This window comes from Psittacula echo, assembly GCF_963264785.1.
Source record: "Psittacula echo genome assembly, chromosome: 5".
Lineage (NCBI taxonomy): Eukaryota > Metazoa > Chordata > Aves > Psittaciformes > Psittacidae > Psittacula > Psittacula echo.
The window spans coordinates 24,378,889-24,401,510 of NC_137739.1; the positions used below are offsets into that span (position 1 = coordinate 24,378,889).

A 22,622-nucleotide genomic window follows, 5' to 3' on the forward strand; every position below is an offset into this window, starting at 1 on the left:
AAAAAGGTAACTGTAAGCATCGTAATTATTTACAACATGCAGAAAGTATCAGGATGAGACTTAAGTTATTTACATTAAGGAGGGAATGTAAATGCGCGTGCATGCAAAGCCCTCACCAACAGCTGTGGGAGTTTTAACTCTGGATGACTGCAGGATTTGGTGTAATCTCTGCTCGCTGGTGATATTTTCCACGAAAAGAGGCAAGATGACAATGTGAAAGGAGCTGGTAACTGTACAGACCTTCTTTTTGCTATCTCACCTTGATTTAACAACTCAAAATATAGCAAAGACAGATTTATATGAGCTACATTCAAGGTTCAACCCTGACATAATCCAGCTGCTAGGCTGTTGCAGAATGATATTTCATGAACAACTTAAAATTTTACATGGTCAGCCCTGTAGGATAAGTTGCGTTTAGACTTTCCTCAATCATATCTGACATTAGAAGATCAGATTTTATATTTCATTTCTGTATTAAGGTGTGCTGCCTTGCACTTTATACTTGAACCTGGTCTAGTGGGAGATGTCCCTGCCCACGGCAGGGGAATTGGAACTGAATGATCTTAAGGTCCTTTCCTACCCAAACCATTCTGTGATTCCGTGAAACCACATCTTTTTCGTTTTCATCTTTTTGATCAGTGAGAGACTAAGCGTGTTTGCAGCTTTGCCGCGTCCCGATGTTTTTGCTGGGAAGCTGCCGTGAAAATGAGACAACGAGCACACTAGTCATTTCTAACAAGAAAGTGAGGAAAGCGGAGCCATTCCAGGTTTGGGGTTTTTGTTTATTAGGGGGATAAAGATGTACGTGGCTTCCTGCAGCCCCCAGCGCTGGGCAGCCCCTAGGGGGCGACTCCGGGGGGGCGGTGCCCACCGGAGCCAGCAGCCGGTGCCCGGAGGGAGCTGGGGGGGGAAGCGGCCCGGCCCTGCCCGGCGCTGGGGCCGCTTCCTTTCCGCTCCGGCTGCCCGGCTTTTTAAGGCGGTGCGCCCGCTCCTGGCCCTAGAGCGCCGCCGGGCTTCTGAGCTGCCGCCTGCCCACCAGCCACTCCGACCCGACACGACCCAGTTCGGCTGCCGCGGAGCCCCCGTACCCGCGGGGCTGCAGCGGCTGGGCCTGGGGACCCCCCCCATGGGTGTCAGTCGGGGACAGTGTGGCGGGGCACTGCCCTAGGCTGCCCGGCGCCTGCCACAGCATGCCGGCAGCGCTGCGCCTGCTGTGCCTTTGGTGCCTGTGCAGTTTCTGCCGCGGGTACTTTGAGGGGCCGCTGTACCCCGAGATGTCCAATGGGACCCTGCACCACTACTTCGTCCCCGATGGGGACTACGAGGAGAACGACGACCCCGAGCGGTGCCAGCTGCTGTTCAGGGTGAGCGAGCAGCGGCGGTGCGGCACAGCGGCGGCGGCGGGCGGCGGGCTCAGCCTGCGTGAGGAGCTGACGGTGCTGGGCCGGCAGGTGGAGGACGCGGGCAGGGTGCTGGAGGGCATAGGCAAGAGCATCTCCTACGACCTGGACGGTGAGGAGAGCTACAGCACATATCTGCGCCGAGAATCCGCTCAGATCAGCGACGCCTACTCCAGCTCGGACCGGTCGCTGAGCGAGCTGGAGGGCAAGTTCCGTCAGGGCCAGGAGCAGGGGGCTCGGGAGGAGGCTCGCCTGGGCGACAGCTTCCTGGGGCTGCTGCTGCACGCCCGCGCCCTGCTCCGGGAGACCCGACACATCTCCAGCGGGCTGCGGGACAAGCACGACCTCCTAGCCCTCACCGTCCGCAGCCACGGCGCACGCCTTAGCCGCCTCAAGAACGACTATCTCCGCGCCTGAGCCGGACCCCGAGCCGGCTTCCAGCCCCCGGACCGGGCTCTGCCTGGCAGGAGCACCCCCGCGCCAGGAAAAAAAACTTATTTATTCTGTTTGACTCCCTAAACAAATTGCGCGTTTCTATAAGCCAGGAGGGTAGAGGTATGTTTAAGTTAATATCCCATATTTTAAAATATCGCCTTGTGTTATGTCGTTCATCTTTGGTTACAAAGCAAAGTGAGCTTTCTCGTCTGCAGTTCCCCGCCGTTGATTTACGTATCGCCTGTTCTACTGCAGCTCACCTGCTGCAAGTGTGGATAAGGCGAAGTGCTCACCTGCCGATCCCAGACTCATGTTAATGATGCTTAAATTGTTTTTGTACTCTCCTTCGGGGTGAAACCTCTGGCTGTCTATTAATTTTCTTAATCTGTTGTAATGGTATGTACCCTACGCACGTTAAACCTTGTTCTCTTACATAACTTAAAGCTGTGATTTCCATTTGTGTTCTGAAAGATGGAAACTCTTCTGGCAGGATTTGTACTCTTTTCAGGCTTGCTTATCTGTAACTTTAAGCTATCGCAACCCCAAAAGCCAGCCAAAAAAGCTGGTCAGATCCCAAGAATGCTGATGTATGTCTTTGTAGTAAGAAGGAGCCCTAGCAGTGATTGTAGTTTCAGATCCAAAATATGAGAGCCAGGTTTCTTAGAGCATGTTTCTAAAACAGACAAAAAGGTTTTGTCTGTGCCAGTACAGTGACATTTCTTGTTAGTGCCTTTGTACTTTTGCTAGCTAAGCTATTACTAAAATTATTTCTGTTCCTAGACAATAGCAAAAGTGCCTAGTGGGTAGGAGGGGGAAGACTGTTTGAGCTTTTAGACTCATTGCTATTTAATTGTCAATTTGGGATAATATGGCTACTAAGTTACAGATACTGCAGGCAGAATCACTGGGTGAAAAATGTTCATATGTTGTTTTAATAAATATTTGAATACCATGTTAAAGGCCACATTTTTTCTTTTATTGTTCTGCTTGGGACGCTCCTGATTTAAACCATGCTGTTGTAATATGTCTTTTCAGCAAAAAATTGTGAGTGTGTAGATCCTGCCAAATGAAATAACTTGCTTTTTAGTAAGAACAAATAAAAATGTGTAGACTCAAGAGGTAAGCAAGTTTCATTAAAAGCAGTGTTACAAAAGAACATGTAGGGCAGATTTATTTGAGTTTGGAAGCCTTTTCAGAAACTTAGCAATCTCATGGCACTGGAAAAAAAGCTGCATATGAAGCATGATTTAGGTGTGATCTTGTTAACCCTCTTCACATTCAGTGGTACTTGGGTCTGCAAACCATCCAGTTGGTAAGTTACTCTGCAGTGTACTGGGTCAATGTAAGTCATCTGGGACCAGAGCGCTGAAGGAACTGTAAGTGTCTGGTGAGGGTACGTGCTTACAGAACTGCAGGACCATCCAGGCAGCTTGCTTTCACCAGAGGAAGGGAGAGGTAGCTCCTAGCAGGATACCTTAGGCATCAGTTTGTACTATAAGACCCTAAGTGTCTGTAAAGATCTACCTGGAAAAAAGAAAATGAAACATTTTATTGACTGACTTTGGTGTAACTACTCAATGTTATGTTCAAGTCTCTTGCCAAGTTGGAAGGCATAAGAGGTTCTAGCTCTTAAAAAATAAAATTAATTTGTGATTCTTTCTTTGTCACTAGGGTTAGCTGTAACAACATGAGCAAAAGGGGCCATCTGAGTCACCAAGTCCTGTCTGCCTGCTGTCACAGCAGACCGTACAGGATTTCTGGGATGGACCAAGCTCTAGAAGTGCCTGCGGGTTTCACTGGCATCCAGTCTCAACTTTCTCTCTGAGTCTTGCCTGCTTAGAAGTAGGTGCCAAAGATGTCATGCCATTTGTCATGTTATGCCAGATGTTATGCCCTGATGCTTCTTAAAAGGAGTTTTGGACTCTGCTTGCTTTCAGAGACATTGGTTATAACATGAATTGTAAACATCAGTAAAGAAACTAAAATGTCAGGTGGTGCTAGAGCTTTTAGCCATGAGAGCAATATTCGAATTCTAATAGAAAAATAGTAGTAGTAGTGTGAAACATGACTTTTAGCAGCTTGGCCAGTCTATTTGCAACAGCAAACTTCAGTCAAGCTCAAACTACCCCAACATACATGGCATACCAAAAGAGTAAGTGTTCGCAGAGGGCTTACTTTCCAAAGCAGGAGATTACATGACCCATGGAGATACATAGTGTAATTCATTCTGCTCAATAACCCTGTATTTAAATTGGTCATCTAATGAAACAAAACCGTGGTTCTTTAAAATCCACACTAATTTTTCATACATAATTTTTCATAATATTCATATTTTGATAACTATCTCTGTTGATTTAGGTTTCAGCAAAATATAAAGATGTTTATCTTTGGAATTGAAACTAAATCATAATTCTGCTCTGTAATGGCTATAAGGGGCTTTAAATGTTCTCTCTTAAAAGAATATGCATACATCTGAGTAGGTGTAAGTTCACCTGGTCAGTAAAAAAGGACCATCTTGTGTGAATTTGGAAGCCAATACAAAACTCTTTTAGGACATTTAAATCTACCAGAATTGGATTTGCACCATTTTGGCTGGCCAAAGCAAATGAATGCATTAAATGTATTAATGTTGAGTCAGAGCTGATAAGTTAAATGGCCTTTATAAATCTGCAAGAACTGGCTGTTAAATGATATCCAGCAGTTTAAAGTTTGAATTTCAAAATAGTTCTTTAAAAACTACATTGCAATCCTCTCTGTGATCTTATCATTTTCTGCTTTTGCTTTTTTAGCTGATAAAACTTATTTAATTAGAAAAGATGAAGAACCTCTAGTTTTATAGAGCCTATTTCAAACAGTAAAGGCTTTCTTATCGTCAAAAACTCAGTAAGGTTTTTTAACCAGAGAGCTTTAAAAGGATGAATGTAGCAGCTGTTCTGACCCAATAGCTCCTCCTGTTGTGTTTAAATATTGCATCAAAGTTAAAACTAAGATTCAGCTGACATGGTCTTTTTTTTCTTTTTTTGTGGTGTTCTGGAGATTTTCAAAACACACGTCTGAATTTATGAAAGAGTTGATACTGAAAGGGAGATGACAGTGTTTTCTGGAAAAAAAAATAAGTAATGCAGCTGGAAGAGTCAGAGAAAGCTTACTTAATACTTAAGTTTTCTTTGAGACTCAGCCTGCAATTTAATTCATCAAGAGTCAAAGCAAGGCATTAAGAGACACATCTCCACTCCTTTCCAGGTAGCTTACTTTTGAAGGCAGTGCTCTGCCATGGGTGTTCTCACATCTACTGATACACACATGGAGAGGAAGAGGCTTCGAGTACAAATACACAGTAAATAAAAGCTTGGGAAAGGCAGTGCTGGCCTTGTGAAAAGTCAATGGCTAGGAATTCATGATGGTCTTGGTAAATTGTGGCATTCTAAATTGCAGCTTCCAAAGTGTCTCAGCTTGACCTAACCAGAACCACACCAAGAAACAGAGAAGTCAAGGGAATCTTTCAAAAACATGGTAAGCCTTCCAAAAACCCTGTGTGCCTCAAGCCGGGTGTATGAATTATCTGAAGTTGTTGCTCTTGTGCTGTCATGTGCTCATATGCAGGTTGCCAAGAGGTATACCTCAGAAGCAAGAAATACACTTGCCTTATTCAATAGAAACAACTGGTGAACTACAGGGAAAGCATCAGCTTTCTCTGGTTATAATAACTTTGGTTATAACCTTACCTAGAAAATGTGAATTTTGGGGGGAAATTTTATGGGGTGTGTCTGTTGCTGCTGGTGCAGCAGTTTATTTAGACGGGCTTCATGTTACTTTACCACCTTTTTGCTCATGTATCACTTTTGTAATTGGTAAACAAGTTTTCAGCTAACACTGAAGGGTTGTTGAGTCAAATGTATTTGATGGCCATTATTCCTGAAGTAAACCTGTGCATTCAATATCTGGCTTTTTTCTGTCTTTTAAAATGTACTTTTACTTACAGCCCACTGGGGAATTTATTTTCTGTTACTTTAATTTTTTTGGCAAGCCATCAGCAAAAATTGAACGACTTGTGGGTCTGTATTTCATTCCTGAAGTATGTGAAACTGGCAAAAATACCCCAAAAATACCCCAATAAAAAGCTTTTTTTTAATAAAGCTTTTATTAGAATATATACATATAAAAAGACTATAGCTGTGCTTATTTTATTTTCTTCATAAAGTTGTCATCCTGCCTACAGGATCAGCTTACAACTGGAAAAGGCAGAATTTAATGACTAATTCTGTAACAAGAAAAACATATGGTCTCCATAATCATTACCTTCTTAATGATGTGGCTTGGACAGAGTCACTCATGGTTTGTAGTTGTTCGTCCTTGAAACCTCCCTTACCTTGGGGAGGTATTTCTGATGGTCTCCAACATGCCATTAACATTCTTTCATAAGAAAACACAATGCCAGTTGTATCATATTTTCTCAGATGACAACCTTCCTCAGGCTGTATGTATAACTGCCTGAAGTACTTAGAAACTGCCTATGTAATAGTAAGTGTTTGTGTCTGAACTTTCTTTGTGAGGGGGAAAGAAAGTCCTTGGAGAAAGTTGGCTTAGGGAGAGATTCATTATCCAGTGCTGGGTATTGAAAGTGCAGGATGACCAAAAAGGCAATGTACTTGCGCTGTATTTTCCATACTTTCTCCACACTGCAAACATTTCAACTGCAATAAGAGTTACCAACATAATTAGGTTTAGCGCAAATAATAGAGACTTTACTATAGACAGTCTGTCCAAACTGCAAGATGTCTTTTATTCTATTTATTACCTCTTCTCAAAAATAATGTGATCAAGATTTTCAGCTTAGTGCTAAATCCAGGACAATTAATTCAGTAGGCCTTAGGTTCTCTGCTTTTTCACTTAAGTTTATCTAAGATCTTCTTATGCCATTACCTGGGTAATGATAAAGAATTATTTCCCGTACAATTTCTGTGTTGACAGCTCTTTGGTTTATCAAGAGCAGTCAGCTTTTCTTATTAGCAGGCTTTGTCCTTTTTTATGAATATTAATTTGTTTCTGATTCCATGTGATTTAACTGAGATTTGCATAAAATTTCAGAGTAATACGAGTACCTATGTCAAATATCTTGCAAATTATTTTTAAGTTTTGATGCTTTCTTACAGAGTAATATACTTATTAACTCTGGATTCTAACAGAGACACAACAAAACACAAGCTAGTTCATAAATGGGTCAGCACGAGTCAGGATGCTGTTAGGTTTCTAATTTTAACTAGCATCTTGCATATCCTCTAATTACAGAAGAGTAACGCTAGAAAAAACAGAGTGAATGAGCAAGAAGTAAAGCATACTCAGGTATTTTTTCCTAATACTAGTGCAGAGGAATAAATCTGACCATGTACATCAAGAATGAAGTTCACCCTGTGCCCCTTTACCCTAGAAGCTAATTTGCAGCATTTCTATTTCTGCGGCAATTAGGGTTTTCAGAAAGCTGAGCCCTTGTGCTACATATATATTGACTTATAATGCTTATCCTGATCACTTTTCCACTGTTTCTGGTTCCATAACCGTATGCAGGCTGCATGGTATTTATTTACTTACATAGTCCTACTGAATTTAATATTAATTCTTCTACATTTCTAAGCTACATTTCAGTCTGTCCTGCCACAGAGGCATCTTGAACCTGCTCCAAGTAGCTGCTTATGCCTCCTCAGTGGGCATGCAGAGCTGATACTCACAGGACCAGAAAAACATCATTGTCGTTGGTATGTCTGACTGCACTGAGAATATTCTCTAGTTCATAGCCTTTTATTGTAATGTCAGGGTAACAAATTGATTGGACGAACATTAGAGTGTGCTTTCTAATGATATTCTGCTTCTTATGCTTTTTGTATTTTAGCCTGCAACTTTAAATTTTGTCATGCCCTTTACCTACTAAATGCTGCCAACCTTGACTTTTATTACTGTGTAGACCAGTATTCACATGGAAACCCACTGCATAACCCCACAGCTTCATACTTCCCCGTATGAATGATAGCGTCAGAGTAAAGCCCAAAGGATATCAACAAATTAATCTTGTGCTACAGGACTCACCAAAATGATGTTGTGGCAGCAAAAGGTTAGGTAAATATACTGTAAAATCAATAAGGTCCAGATTTTCATTATATAGCACTTCTGACATGCCTTTCTTAAAATTCTTTCTTTTATAGATATGCTGCAAATACAAGCACAACACTAATGGTTCATATTTAGCTGAGTTACGTCATCTTGAAGGCAGTTTGTTTTTATTTCTACTTGGACAGGATACTTTTCCACTTGTGTATTATGTAATGCTCCTTATAAAAATAGAGACCCGGGCTTGCAAACACCTTGGAGTGCTGCTGTTACCAAATGAGATTTGTGACCATTTCAGTTTTCACACCCTCCTTATTCTTGTTATAATACTTCAAAATGTTCCCCTTTTGGCTTGGAAGAAATCTCCATTGTTGGTATATACAGTCATGGAATGGTTTGTGTTGGAAGGGACCTTAAAGATCATTTCAATCTCCTGCCACAGGCAGGGACACCTTCCACTAGACCAGGTTGCTGCATGCCCCATCCAACCTGGCCTTGAACACTGCCAGGGATGGGGCAGCCACAGCTTCTCTGGGCAACCTGTGCCAGCGCCTCATCATTCTCACAGGGAAGAACTTCCTAATGTCTTATCTAAATCTACTCTCTTCTAGTTTAAGGTCATTACTCCTTGTACTATATATGTACAGCTTCCCTTCCTAAGGTCTAAACAAAATTGCTTCTCTTTCTTTTTTTTAGTTTGATGGGGAATAGTAAGCATGCTTATATACTTAATTCATGTGAATAAAAGGTTTCACTCATCAATAACCCTTAAATATATTATTTAGACACAATGCAATTTGTTTCTCTGTGCTTGAAACAAATTGATTCTCTTGATTCTCCCTTTAATTAGTGAAAATAAGTGAATTTTAAATGTGTGTAATATAAATATTTTCTTTCAGCCAATATGCGATTAATAGCATAATTATGTGCACATATTAATGTGCACTGGTTCTAAAAGAAAACAAAGAATCAAAAATACTTGAAAAACCTAGTTTTTATGTAATAGGTTGTAAAGCCAACAGCATAAGAGTCAGGAAACTAAAAACTATGGCTGCTCAAGCAACAATCTACATTTAGCACTGCCCTTTCCTATGAGCTACTACTTGCAGATTACTGATTGGCACAAGGACTAAGGTTTGTACTCCTTAAAAATTCCTTTTATCCTTTTCTTTAACAGGGAGTAACTAAAACTCTGGAATAAGTAAATAAAGCAATTTGTAAACAGTATGTATTTCATAAACAATTGTCCTGGGTTCAGCAGTAGCAGTCATTTTTTCTCCTCCTTAGTAGCTGTTGCAGCACTGTGTTTTTGACTTTCAGCCTGGGAACGGAGCTGATAACACCGATGTTTAGACTGACCAAGGACTTTGTGAGTCTCATGCTCTGCCAGGGAGGAGGAGAAGGTGGGAGGAAGCAGGGACAGGACACCTGACCCAAACTAGCCAAAGAGGTATTCCATACCACAGCATGTCATGCCCAGGATGTAGAACTGAGAGTTTCCGGAAGGGCTAGATCGCTGCAGGGTGGGGGGTGAGGTATCGGTATCGGTCTGTGAGTGGTGAGGTACCGGTCAGTGAGCAGTTGTATTCTCTTCCTTGTTATTTCCTTTATCATTATTATTATTATTGGTGGTAGCAGTAGTGATTTGTGTTATACCTTAGTTATTAAACTGTTCTTATCTCAACCCGTGGGAGTTGCATTCTTTTGATTCTCCTCCCCGTCCCTCCAGGAGCGGAGGGAAGAAAGGTGGGGGAGGAAGTGGACTGCGTGGTTCTGATTTACAGCCTGGGCTTAAACCACGACAACAATATATATGAAATTAACTTGTCTGCCAGACATTCAACCTATCAAACCTTGAAAATAATTTAGAATTTTCAAGCTTCTCATTTCAAATAATGTGTTTATATGGAGGGGGTGATATATATTAGTTATTTCAAGAAACCAAACAAATTATTTCTTTAGGCCTTATTGGCCTTCTATGATGGGGCTACAGAAATGATGGACAGGGGTAGAGCAGTTGGCGTCATCTACCTGGACTTGTGCAAAGCGTTCAACACTGTCCCACGCAACATCCTTGTCTCTGAATTGGAAAGACATCAGTTTGATAGGTGGACCACTCGGGGGATAAAGAACTGGCTGGATGGCTGCACGCAAAGAGTTGTGGTCAATGGCTCAATGTCCAGCTGGAGATCAGTAACGAGTGGTGTCCCTCAGGGATCGGTGTTGGGACCGGTCTTGTTCAACATCTTTGTCGATGACATGGACAGTGGGATTGAGTGCGCCCTCAGCAGGTTTGCCGATGACACCAAGCTGTGTGGTTCAGTTGATACACCGGAGGGAAGGGATGCCATTCAGAGGGACCTCGACACGCTTTTGAGGTGGGCTGATGCCAACCTTATGAAGTTTAACCATGCCAAGTACAAGGTCCTACACCTGGGTCGCAGCAATCCCAGGCACAGCTACAGGTTGGGCAGAGAAGAGATTCAGAGCAGCCCTGAGGAGAAGGACTTGGGGTGTTGGTCGATGAGAAAATGAACATGAGCCGGCTTCAGTGTGCGCTTGCAGCCCAGAAAGCCAACCGTATCCTGGGCTGCATCAAAAGAAGCGTGACCAGCAGGTCAAAGGAGGTGATCCTGCCCCTCTACTCTCGTGAGACCTCACTTGGAGTATTGTGTGCAGTTCTGGTGTCCTCAACATAAAAAGGACATGGAACTGTTGGAACAAGTCCAGAGGAGGGCCACGAGGATGATCAGGGGACCGGAGCACCTCCTATATGAAGATAGGCTGAGAAAGTTGGGGCTGTTCAGCCTGGAGAAGAGAAGGCTGCGTGGAGACCTCATAGCAGCCTTCCAGTATCTGAAGGGGGCCTATAAGGATGCTGGGGATGGACTATTCATCAGTGACTGTAGTGATAGGACAAGGGGTAACGGGTTCAAACTTAAACAGGGGAAGTTTAGATTGGATCTAAGGAAGAAATTCTTTACTGGGAGGGTGGTGAGGCACTCAAATGGGTTGCCCAGGGAGGTTGTGAATGCTCCATCCCTGGCAGTGTTCAAGGCCAGTTTGGACAGAGACTTGGGTGACATGGTTTAGTGTGAGGTGTTCCTGCCCATGGCAGGGGGGTTGGAACTGGATGATCTTAAGGTCCTTTCCAACCCTAACTATTCTATGATTCTATGATTCTATGAAATTAACAGGAAGACAGCAAAATAAAAAAAATAAACAGGAAGACAGCCATGACAACTAAGAATGTGTCTGTTCTATAGAGCATATGAGAAAAATACAAGGCAAGAATGTGAAAAGTAGAAAATGTATTTGGGGTCCAATTTGAAAGCAACTAATTCCTACCACTGTTTCTTTAAAAGAAAGTAGAGCATCCAGCTCCATGTGTTACAGCACTGCTTTGGTACATGAAGATTGCTTTTTATTGAAGATGTTGAATGATAGCTACCAACAAAAATATTTCATTTCCTTTAAGTCACAGACTCAGTCTTAGACCTTTTTCACTGCCAAAATGCTTAGACAGTCTCTGAACAGTCACTGAATATTTTCACTTCTGCATGTATTTGTGCATGTATTTGTTTCCATTCGACTAGCCAACTTTTAATCTTTGTGAAGGCTTTACTGTCTGTGAAAAGTGCTGCTTAGGCAACATTTATGCTGAAGGTTTCCACTTTACTGGTTATACTGAGGCACCAGGATTTCTCTGGATGCTCTTGCAGACAACAGAATGGACACAGAGCGTCCAGTGGAGCAGATGCCTCTTGCATAGCTGGGAAAAAGCTCCATTGCCCTTCTCTGGACCCTCTCCAGCATCTCAATGTCTTGTAGTGAGGGGCCCAGAACTGAACACAGGGTTCAAGATGTGGTCTCTCCGGTGCTGAGAACTGCCCTGTCCTGCTGGCCACAGCAGTGCTGATCCAAATCTGCAGCATTAACTCAGATGGCTGCTCCATCTGAAACAACAGGGATGTTCTGTGCCACAACGTAGTCTTCGTTTGGCCTTATTCCCCCTAAATCTTGCCTGTAAAGGCTGTCTTTAGTATTCAGTGATGTTTAATGTAGGCTATATCTGGCATATGAAGACATGGTTTGGCTTGGGTTTTTTTCTAATTTGTATTTTTTTTCCCTTCTGTTGTGAGGGCATGGGGCTCATCGTGCCTAGAGACAGCAGCCAGGACACTCTGTGGGATATTTCTTCCTATGTCCTTGCTTTGGCCCTGTGGTCCAAAAAAAGGTTCTTCTTAGCCTGATCCCTCTCCTCACCAAAAACAGGGAGGCTGTAGTGGCTGGAAAGTGTTTCACACCGGGGAGAGGCAGCCATGGGGAATGACAGCTGGGAAAAGCCATTCATCTCCAAATCAAAGCCAAACTCCATTCAAATCCATCTTTCCGCTAAGCGCAAGGTCGCTGCGGTGGTAACGAGGGAGTAACAGAGCCCTATTCTCCCCGGTGTGTTTCCATGGGAAAGACCCCCCGTTATCCTGAAGGAGATCCCGAACAGCCTTCCCTGGGAAAAAAACACTACGGCGGCGCTGCCCGAGAGGGCGCTGCGGCGGTGCCGAGCCGGGTCCGGGCAGGGCCGGGCCGAGGTAAGGGGGTGCCAGGGCTGGGGAGTGGGACCTGTGGGGTACAGGGCAGACGCCGGCAGCGCCCCGGGCCGTAAAGTCGTTCCCGGCGCCAGGCGTGGCCGCAGGCATCGCGTCCCTCCCGCTGTCCCGGGGGAAGGGAGTCGCAGGGCGCTTGGACCGCGTAGCAGCCGCTTGCATGGACGAGCCTCCTCGTTGCGCGCTCCCATCAGGCTCATTTCATAGAGGGAAAGCGGGAGCGGGGCCGTGGCCCTGCTCCCAGCCAGGAATTCCCTGGCAGTGTCTCTTCCTGGGCTGTCTCGAAGCGCTGTAAACGTGCTGGATTTTCCCTTTCTGGTGCATACTCGCTGCTTTGTTTCTGTTGTAATCCGAGATAACACCCGGCAATGTTTTCCTGCAGGGACGCTTAGCTGCGCCTCTACACAAGGAGGTATCGTTCAGCCTCGCAATCCAAGGCACTGAGTGTCCTCTGTTTAGTCTATTCTTCTAAAGTTTGCATTGATTTTTTGACTCAGGCAATACTTACAAAAATACAAAAGATACAAAATCTCAGTTCAAACAGAGGCTAGTACGGGTTCTTCTTGAAGTTATCCAGGCTTTTATATAACCATGGTGCCAGTGCAGCATGTAATTCTGTTACATGGAGTTGGTTACACTGACAAGCAAGTTGCTTTTAAGGCTAAAACTTGATTATATCACAAAATTACACCCTTCGTTTCTCTTCAGCTTCTTAACCATGTGTGAGGAGTGTATGTGTTATCCAGAGCAGCTCAGCTGTCTGAAAGTACCATTAACCACAATTACATTTGAAGTAGCTGTGCAGGGAAAGCTAGTAAACATAGTTCTGGTGCCTGCAAACAAGGGAGTCTGGATGATGTCTGGTGGCGTGAGGTTTGAGAAAACCGGAGGAGACAGATTTTTGAGAAAGAGAATGGAGAACTTGTAACCATTTACCTTGTAACTGGAGGGCTTGGGAGGACTGAAAGCAGCAGCCTTCAGGTAGTGGCGGTTGCCTTAAATCCAAACTGCTAGTCAGCATCTGGGCTTGCCCTCGTCATGCTGCTGATTCCGAGTGAATAATGACAATGTGGGCAGAAAATCCATGATCCTGAGCCTGGGATGGTGTTCACAAGGGCCAGTGGGACTCACAAGAGCTATTGGTAGTATTTGTTTTAAACTCTGCAAATCCAAGGTCCGATAACTGAGAGCAGACTTACGGATGGTGTCTTTCAGGTTCATGCAGATGACAGTAGTTTAGAGACAAGAATGCAGAGAATTTGCTTTGCAGTATTAGTTGCTTGCCAATTTGACCATGATTATGAACATGCTAACTTCAGGCACACCAGTGAATCTGCATGTAGTTTCATGCAGACTGAAATTCAAGGGTAAAATAGCAGCACAAGGATAAGTGTCTGCCTGGAAATTCTGAGGAGAAAAGGGCTGAAACCTCCTGGAACTCTTGGTGGTAATTTAGCATCCACTGATTTGAGATGTGCATCCTACTGTTATGTAAAAATCAAAAAAGAAATAACAAGGCATACCTCTAAACAACTTTGTTCTTTACCAGCAGCTCAGCTGTCTTGGATGCCAGGGGGTTTGAAACATAAAATTGCATTTCTCTGGCATTCAGTATCGTGTCTTAACATAAAGATTTTGCGAAAACAGCAATATAACCCGGTAGTTATAGTTGTGCACATGATCAGGAATGGAAATGATAATTTTGCCCAGTTCTACCATTTATAGCTACACTTTCTAGTACAGGGGGAGCAACGTTTTCTTTGATGTTGCATAGGAAGGTAGTAGTTAGCTTTTTGCAGGATTTTCTGGATCACTTTGAATTCTTCACTGCCATTTGCAGGCTCACCTTTATGTCCTAAGCATATTCAACATAAAGAAAGATTAGTTAATTAGAAATCAGCAGTAACACACAATTTCAAGACAAAGCCACCCAGTTCATGGGCACCTGTCCTTTCCCTACAGCGTGCAGGCAATGGGCAGAGCCATCAGATGGGGTTTTCTTGTTTGTGTGGCAGCTAGAGGCTTGCTAGTGCTGCTTGAGGAATATTTCATCTCAGCTCTATGCATTGTCATTCATCGCTCCAGGAAGAAGGAATGCCAGCACAGGCTGCCTTTGTTGTTCCATCAGGATCTGTTGATTACTCTCTTCCCCCTTGTTGGTTTGGAGAGCTGGAGGCTGGTGACCCGTGGGGTAGTCTCAGAATACTCTACCACCCCACTGATGCAGACTGAGAAAAATCCTACTGAAGGGAGAAGTTTCTGCTGTGATGCTGTATGTAAGGGACAAAACCCAGACTTGCAGATCTATCTGATTTGTGTATCTAAGAATAAAATAATCTATAGGGCATGCTGTAGCAGATATTTGTATAGCGGATAATCATCTTCATCTGGGTTTTCATTTTAATAATGACACTATGATATGACTAACTCAAGGAAAAAAATAAACAGCCTTTTTTTTTTTGTTACAAGATTTCTCTTGGTAGGTGGTTAACCCAAATAATTGCTCTACAGAGAGGACAGAAACAGAAGTATAATGCAAACACTGCGTTGTATTTACATAGTAAATGCTTAAGAGGGAAATGTTTTTGCTATAATAATTTTGATGCTTCCTCTTGCATAACCAGCAAACTGAATAATAGTGGAGCTGATTCTTTCCTAATAAACAGCAGTGCTATGCAGGTACAAGTTCATTGACTTCAATAACTAGACATAAATGAAAGAGCTGACTATGTCTTGAGACAGAGTAACAGTAGACCAAGTAGACTTGCATATTAAAAAAGCCACATGTAGTGATTTTTATTAGTATTTTAGTGTCCTGAGGAATCTTTTACTATCCTAATCTTATTGAAAGCTCCTGCTGCAGCCTGTGAAGGAGATCCTTCCCTCTCTGCCAGAGGCAGTGGCTCTTTGAGATTCTGAGTTATAGGCCTGGAAGTGTTTCAAAAGAGTACTTCGTGATTAACAGTAAGTTTGACAGATTACACCAAAACCTGCAGTCTTGTGAAACAGGGGTACCACTAACAGTGGTGTAGACTTTCTTCTTGTGGCAGTAAAGTTTAGGACTGTCACCATTCACAGTTCTTACAGCAGTACACTGTTTAGTGGATTGTACATAGCACTGGTTTTCTGTAAACAAAAGCATTACCTAATCTCAAAATTAATGCCATGAGAAGTGTTCTTGCTGAATATGAAAACCAATGGCATAACATCCACGTTGGAGCTAGTCACTGAGGCTCATTCTGTGGTCAGTGGACAGAAGACAGAGTTCATTTCATCTCATCCTAAAACAGTTTCTGAGGTCAGCCGAATTGTGGTACACAGGTGCCTATTAGTTAGGGATGTTGAGGACTGTGTGTATGATGTTCAGGTGTAGGTCACTGGTGCATGTCTGAAGTTGAGCCCTGTTGCACAAGCTTCTTCTCACATCCAAGCAAGGGTGAAAATTCCCATTTGGCTTACAGCTTTCTCCATTGTAACAAAAATTACATGTAACTTCCAGAAGTTTTCTTTTTCTTTTATTTTATCTAGAAATCACTTCTAGCGATATTGGTTGCATCTGTGGGGTTTTTTGACCTTTTGTTCCAAAGCATTTACAAAACTTACTGCCATGGATTTAGAAGTGATTCTTCCTGACATGCATTTCTGCATGACTGTTACCCGTTACCAGGTGAGCGAATATTAGTTAAACAACATCTGTGATAGGAAGATGGTAAACTCACCTCAGTTTCTTGCCATAAAAAAAATGTGGTTCTCTATTACCACTAGTGCTATGAGGAAGCTCTTAGAAGCAAATTCATGTTTCTTAATTGAATGGTAAAATAGGAGAAACTTAGAAGCCCTTTGAATCTGGCATGCTTCACGTAAGACTTTAAACTTAGCGATGAATTTTCCCTGAGGATATTCAGAACGTAAAAGCTTTAATATCTTTTCCTGTCTTTTTTTCTTTTGCCATTTTGTATAAAAATATTCATAGTAAGCTCAAATACAACATCCAGGTAGTTGCAAACTCCATGCTGAAGCTAAAGAAGAGCCTTTGCTTAGGTTAAGCACTAAGCACATGAATAATATTGAAATTATTTGGCAAACCACTTAAGATGAGAAAATTGTGTACAAAACCAGTACCTGAGCTGCTAGATATAGATGAATGTTATGAATGTATGAAATACATTATGGACAAATTTGGTAATGAACGACTTAGCTGGATGTATATTATGTATATACAGTTCTTAGAATTATCTCTGCCCCTTCTAAAGGTCAGAGGAGCTTCCTAGTGGCCTTACGCTCCAGAAGCAAATTCTGGTTCTCATGGTCTTGTCTTAAGCAGACACCTACAGGAGTACCTACATATATTTAGTATACAGTAAAAAGCATCCCTATCCCCAGAGGGGCTGGGTGGGTGGTTCTGTGAGGAATTTTTTGTGTTTGTATTCTCTATACATTGAAAAGCAAGTGGGATGGAATTGAAGTTCTTCAATTAAAGTGGATATGAGTGCTTCGTGCTGGACGATTCGGCATTGTCCAGATGTCAGGCACTTTTTGATCCTGCTTACCCTATCATGCCTTGCAAGGTTTCCTGCATATTCACCAGTCAGTGAACTGGGTAAGGGGTACATGAGAGGGTACACAGTTCTCTCTGCATCATCTTGGATATGGGTAGTATTAGCATTTAAGGGATTCAGATAACTTTGTATACAGAAGGACAACAATTAACAGCCTTTGAGTTGCCTAAGCAATTAGGCAATGGTTTTTACATTTTAACTGTTCTAATGTCATCTAAACTATATTTTGGTTGCTTAAGTGTATTTGTGGATCTGACCCATTACTCATCAGGTAACCCACTGCCTTGAACAGAGAACTATCCTGAGACTAGAACAGATGTAGCAGAAGTTTAGGGTTTTTAAAATGGTCATCATCTTCTTTTTTCTTTAAGCCAGATATTCTGAAGTTTCAGTCTATTGGAAACCTTTGTTTTGTTCCAGCTCTTGTCTTTTGTTTTAGAGAGATTAGAGTAAGTATCCAATTATCACATGTTAAAAACCCCTAAAACATACTACATCTTTGCAGTCATGCATAATAAACCTTTATCCAAGAAATTTCAGGAGTATACTGCAGCTGGTCTTGCAGTGTAAGTATTTTTACAGATAGGAAGAAAATTGCAGTACTTGAAAAATGCTTTAGAATTCAGTTGGAACTATGCATACATATATGCATATTTGTGTCTGTGTATATATTTTTTATATATATATATAAAGGGAAAGACAGTCTGGATATGACCTAATTTTTGGATAGAAGGTATTTTAAGTCTGTAACACAAAACTGTAGCTGTGTCTTGGGCTGCATTGCAAGGGAAATGTGGTAATTACTGGGTTCCAATAGTACTAATGCATGCAAACAAACGAAGGCTTTGCTATACTCAATAAAATTGAATAAAAACAAAAGGAGACCCCAGGGTCCTGTATAACATTGTTCTAACTTGTAGTAAAGTTAAAAAAAATACTGATAACTCCAGTAGGTCTTAGTGAGTCAAAATACTGAAGCCACTGATGTTTTCCTTGTGCAAAGACAAGTGGGGAGACCTTGGTCCTAGCAAGGGATCAATATTTTGCCCTGTGATCCTAAAAGCAACATAAAAAGATACATGTAATGGCTTAACTAATTCAGGGGGAGGCCAAATATTTTTCTGAATAAGAAAAAAAATTAGACTAGAAGTTCTTTTCTAATTTAAAATTTGGATGCATCTTCTGTCTGCAATACAGTATACAGCTAGCTTTAAATAAAAGATTATATCTATAGAAAGCAGTCTGGCTGTGCAAGGAGAAAGGAGCTCTTGCAGAACCCTCTTGCTCTAGCTAAAGTCATGATTACAAAGCTTTTCCTTGCAAGGGGGTGGATTCTGTGTTCTCCTTTCTGTAGTACCCACAGCAGGAATTAAGGAATGTGTACATTAAGGCTTTAGCTTTTGATCATGGCTGGTAATAGCTCCTACTTTTGGTTTGTAGAAATCACCTTGAGGTGTCTTTCTGAAAGACACTATCTGTGTAACACATAATGAACTGCCTTCAGAAACAAAAGATGGCCAATATGATGAATCAAATTGAAGCCCTGCTAAACTAAGGGATTTTTGAATAGATGGGTCTGAGTACACCTTCTGTGCCTCAGAAAGTGTAAGCAACAGATAATGAATGTTCCTAAAAGTCTGGGTAGCAGGAAGAGAGAGGAAAATCATCCTAAAATGGTCTTTTTGGCTATACTGTCTCCTTCACTGACAAACGGCTCCTCATGGTGCTTTAGGAACTCCTCCAAGGCGTTCTTCCTCTGACAGTTTCATTCAAGAACCCAGAATGTGGAGGGTGGTGGCTGACGTCTTGCTGAGGACCAAAGTCCCCGGGGGCAGGGCGTGCTGCCTGCCGCCGGCGCACAAAGGCAGGACCCTGCTCACTGGGACCACTTGGCATCGCGCTGCTCAGCGGCTCCACGCTGCCTGGCCGCTCAACATGAATCCAGGGATACGGAAGGTGGAAGCTTTGGATAAGGGACACTTGGTCCGTGTGGAGTGGGAGGATGGAAGCGAGAGCCGCTATCCCTGTGTGTGGCTGAGGGACAACTGCCAGTGTCCGCACTGCTTCCTGCACTCAGCCAGGGCACGCAAGCTGCTCTTCGAGGACCTGGACGTGAATATCGTGGCGAAGGAAGTCACTCTGGCAGATAGGAAAAAGGTATTTGGACAGACCTGCATTCACCCTCCCATGAGACTTGTCCAGCAGTGCTTGTTAAATCGCAGCCAATCCCAGGTTATATATACTGTGATCACAGTCTACTTATCTGCAAACCCTACCATGTGTTCACAAAGCTTTTAGGAATAATTGCAATTTGGGGAACTCAGGTCTTCCCATCTTTATATGAAACTTCTCTTTATAGATACTATGCAGAGGCTGCAGAAACACAGGCTTTAGTTTTTAGACTGTAACTGTGCTTTTTAAAGGTCTGCTCTATGTTTCTTCATCACTAGATGTTGAAAAGAAAATATAGACATTCCCCACACATTTTATTACACTTACACCTTTCCCCCCACTTTATTCTGTAAGTAAATGGCTTAAAAATCAGAAAAACACATAGCAAAGTGATGATCTTAATCCATAACAAAAATATCAGTTTATTAGCTAATTTCCAATGTGCGAAAGATTTCATCATAGAGCAAGCACTCAAACCAAAGTTGGACCCAATATTCAGAGTTGGCCTAGTGTCTGTATCTGTATCTACCTACTTACATTAACATTTGTTTGTGGAAAAGGGGAGGTTATTGGGAAGAAGAGGATGGGAACTGCCCTCCCTATGAATTTTAATCTTTCCTGCCATATGAAAACCTAATGTATCCTTTAGATTTTATAGGTTTTATTAAAAGCAGTACATGGGTCCTTCAATACGCAAACTCATTTCCTCCATTTTACACTTAAAGATGTTTTAAACATGTTAAAGATGCGTCAGTCAACCCTGTAGCAGCTGAAGCAGCATTGCTGCAGGACAAGTTTGCAGGGGCTCAGGCATTGGGTTAGGGTCTGTACTGAGGAATTCTCATCTCCCAGGTTGATTGTTTGTTGCCAAAATTAATGCTTGTAAATTCATTATTTGAATATACAAATGTATTATTATAGCAAAGAGATAGTCTGCTTCCACTTATACTCAGGAACTGATGAGACACAGCTCTAATCCTAAACTGGTACTGGTTTTTCACCATCCTGTGTACAAGGAGAATTATGTGAAATGGGAATTGATACCTACTCAACATCCTTGAGAGTTCAGCCACACAGTGTGTGCCGCACAAAGCTCTTTCAGTTCATGGCAGGCAAAGCCACATGGTTGCTTTCCCTTATTTATTTATTTTTTTTTTTCAGGAATTAAAAATCCAACACCTTTTAAACATTTATTTGAAAGAGGGAAGACTACAACGCTAGGGGATTTCTCTCCTGGCATTTCTTTTCTGTCCATTCATCTTGTCCTTTTTCTATTTTAACAAGCAGTCAGTGTTTTGGAAGATATTTTTGCTCTCTCCTGAGTTGTGGTGAAGCGCTGTCCCCAGTGACATGTGCCAGCTTCTGTGATTCTCCTCTTTCTACTAAGTGCAGCTCCCGCAGTGAAAGCAGCCCACACAAAACAGCAAATTAGGTCATGGGTTCATGTGAAAATGAGCATTTCTAAAAGGTGTCAGAATGTGGATGATGTTCAGGTTGGGTTTTCAGTACTTGTTTGTCATTCTGCTCCAGGGAAAGCTTAACTCTGATATTACTGATCTAAATATGACATTTTTTGTCGTTTCTAAGGGTTCATTGGGTTTTGGGGAGGGGGTTGGGTTTTTGGTGGTGTTGTTCTGCAATTTTCAAGTGTTTATTGTTCTAAAATTATCTTTTGTTTTATGATGGAAGATCTCTATTACGTGGCCTGATGAACATGCAAGTGAATATGAAGCTGAGTGGTTGAAAAAACGATGCTTCTCCGAAGAAGCCAGGGCAGAAATGCGAGAAACTTTATTTTTACCAGGTAGGAATTAAACCCACATCTGTCATGCTTGTTTCAAATGCAAGGGGTCTGGGGGTCTGACACTGGCAGTGAGAGTCAATTGGAGTGCTTGCAACCACTCTTGGTACACAGCGGCAGGCTGCACATGCACAGCAGGAACCTGTGTTACCCTTTCCCTCTGCTAACCTCTGAACCTCAGTGGAGCTCAAATGGTTGGGTTGTGTTTACTTTCCTAAAACCCTTTTCTTTCCAGAAAGGTTTAGGAGATCTCAGAGATGAGCCTTGCAGACCAGCAGCGGTCTATGTGACAATGGAAGTTTTATGTGTGCCGTCTTAGTTATCTAGATTTTTAGTTTTCAGAAAGATCATTTGGGATTGCAAGGGTCTTACAACTGAAATAATGATAAAATAATCCCTTGCCATGGCCTTCTGTTAAAAAGTAACTATAGCATAGCAGTGCCTAGTGCTGAAGTTCAGGTTGTGTTTGCTCTATGTCCCATACTTGTTGCTGTGGTTGACTGTCTTTTGGTCATGAAGCGTGTAGTACAACAGGCAGTGTAACATTTACCCAGTACAAATCCGTCACCCTTTTGAGTGAATAATTGTTTGTTTGGCGGCCTTTCAGACTGTGAGCATGAAATGCGTGACAACTTGAAAGATTTCTACTGTTGCTCTTGACTGTTCTCCTGTGAGATCTGCTGCTGCAGAAAGTTATGGATCTGTATTCAGAGTTAAGATGATATCCCTTGAAACAGGATTACTTTAGAAAAAAAGAAACTAGAGGCAGACTGAGGGGGTGAAACTCAGATCCAGGTATCAGTTTCCTCCAAGCTAAAAGGCAAATTCACAATTGGTTTATGCTCCATTTTTGGGGTATGTTTTATTCTAATAAAGAAAGGAAGGTTTGGTTGGTCGGTTGGTTTGGGTTTTTTTCCTGAAAGATAAGAAATGGGAAAACACATGGCCCTGGGTATCTCCTGCATCTGAGCTTTGTTTGGCACTTGAGGGACAGCTGAAGGGGTCAATTATCTCTCCCAGTTTCTGCAGGTCAAATATTCCTTAACTCCTAGCACTTGTTCTAAACAAAAGCCAGTTCTTAAGATTCAGACTTTTATATCTGGCTTAAAACTAATGATGAGTAATATTTCCATTCATTTCAGTGGATCCTGTAACAGACTCCTCGTAGTTCAGAATGGAACTTTTTTCCCTAGTGATATGAAAGTTCATGTCTACTTTAGCTTTGTCAAGAATAAACTACACTATTTTAGAGGGTTGGGCATGTTCCCAGAATGAACAGGGGGAAGATGCAGACCTCATTTGGGGAAAAGAGACTAAATTTACTGGGTAGTAAGATTGTTTTATTTGAAAAAATGGAGATGCTGTGCAAGATAATGAGATGTTTGTAGCCTTTGAGGGAATCTGTATAAATCAAAGGTTGCTTTAAGAAATGCCCAGGCAAATTACTCTGGCTCTGTGGTTATGTTTATTATTAGCAAAGGTATCAGTAACTGAGGTTTCAGTATTTTAGATATAATACTACTTTTATTCCCCATTATGAAGTCTA

At 42.3% G+C, this 22,622-nt stretch overlaps 2 protein-coding genes across 2 annotated transcripts in view; both read left to right on the forward strand.

The window, feature by feature from the left end:
* Positions 1–1,190: 1,190 nt before the first annotated feature.
* FIBIN (fin bud initiation factor homolog) lies at positions 1,191–1,817 on the forward strand (the record flags this gene model as incomplete). Its single annotated transcript, XM_080619123.1, has 1 exon — positions 1,191–1,817. The coding sequence occupies one exon, from the start codon at positions 1,191–1,193 to the stop codon at positions 1,815–1,817; it is 627 nt and encodes a 208-aa protein (XP_080475249.1).
* Positions 1,818–18,885: 17,068 nt separating this feature from the next.
* The window catches only part of BBOX1 (gamma-butyrobetaine hydroxylase 1), a gene marked incomplete at its 5' end in the record, with an annotated part of 30,335 nt that continues 26,598 nt past the window's right edge, over positions 18,886–22,622 (forward strand). Inside the window, 2 exons of the mRNA XM_080619004.1 lie at positions 18,886–19,260; positions 20,965–21,079. Coding sequence (XP_080475130.1) covers positions 18,886–19,260; positions 20,965–21,079 — 490 coding nt within the window. The remainder of the gene's footprint in view (positions 19,261–20,964; positions 21,080–22,622) is intronic.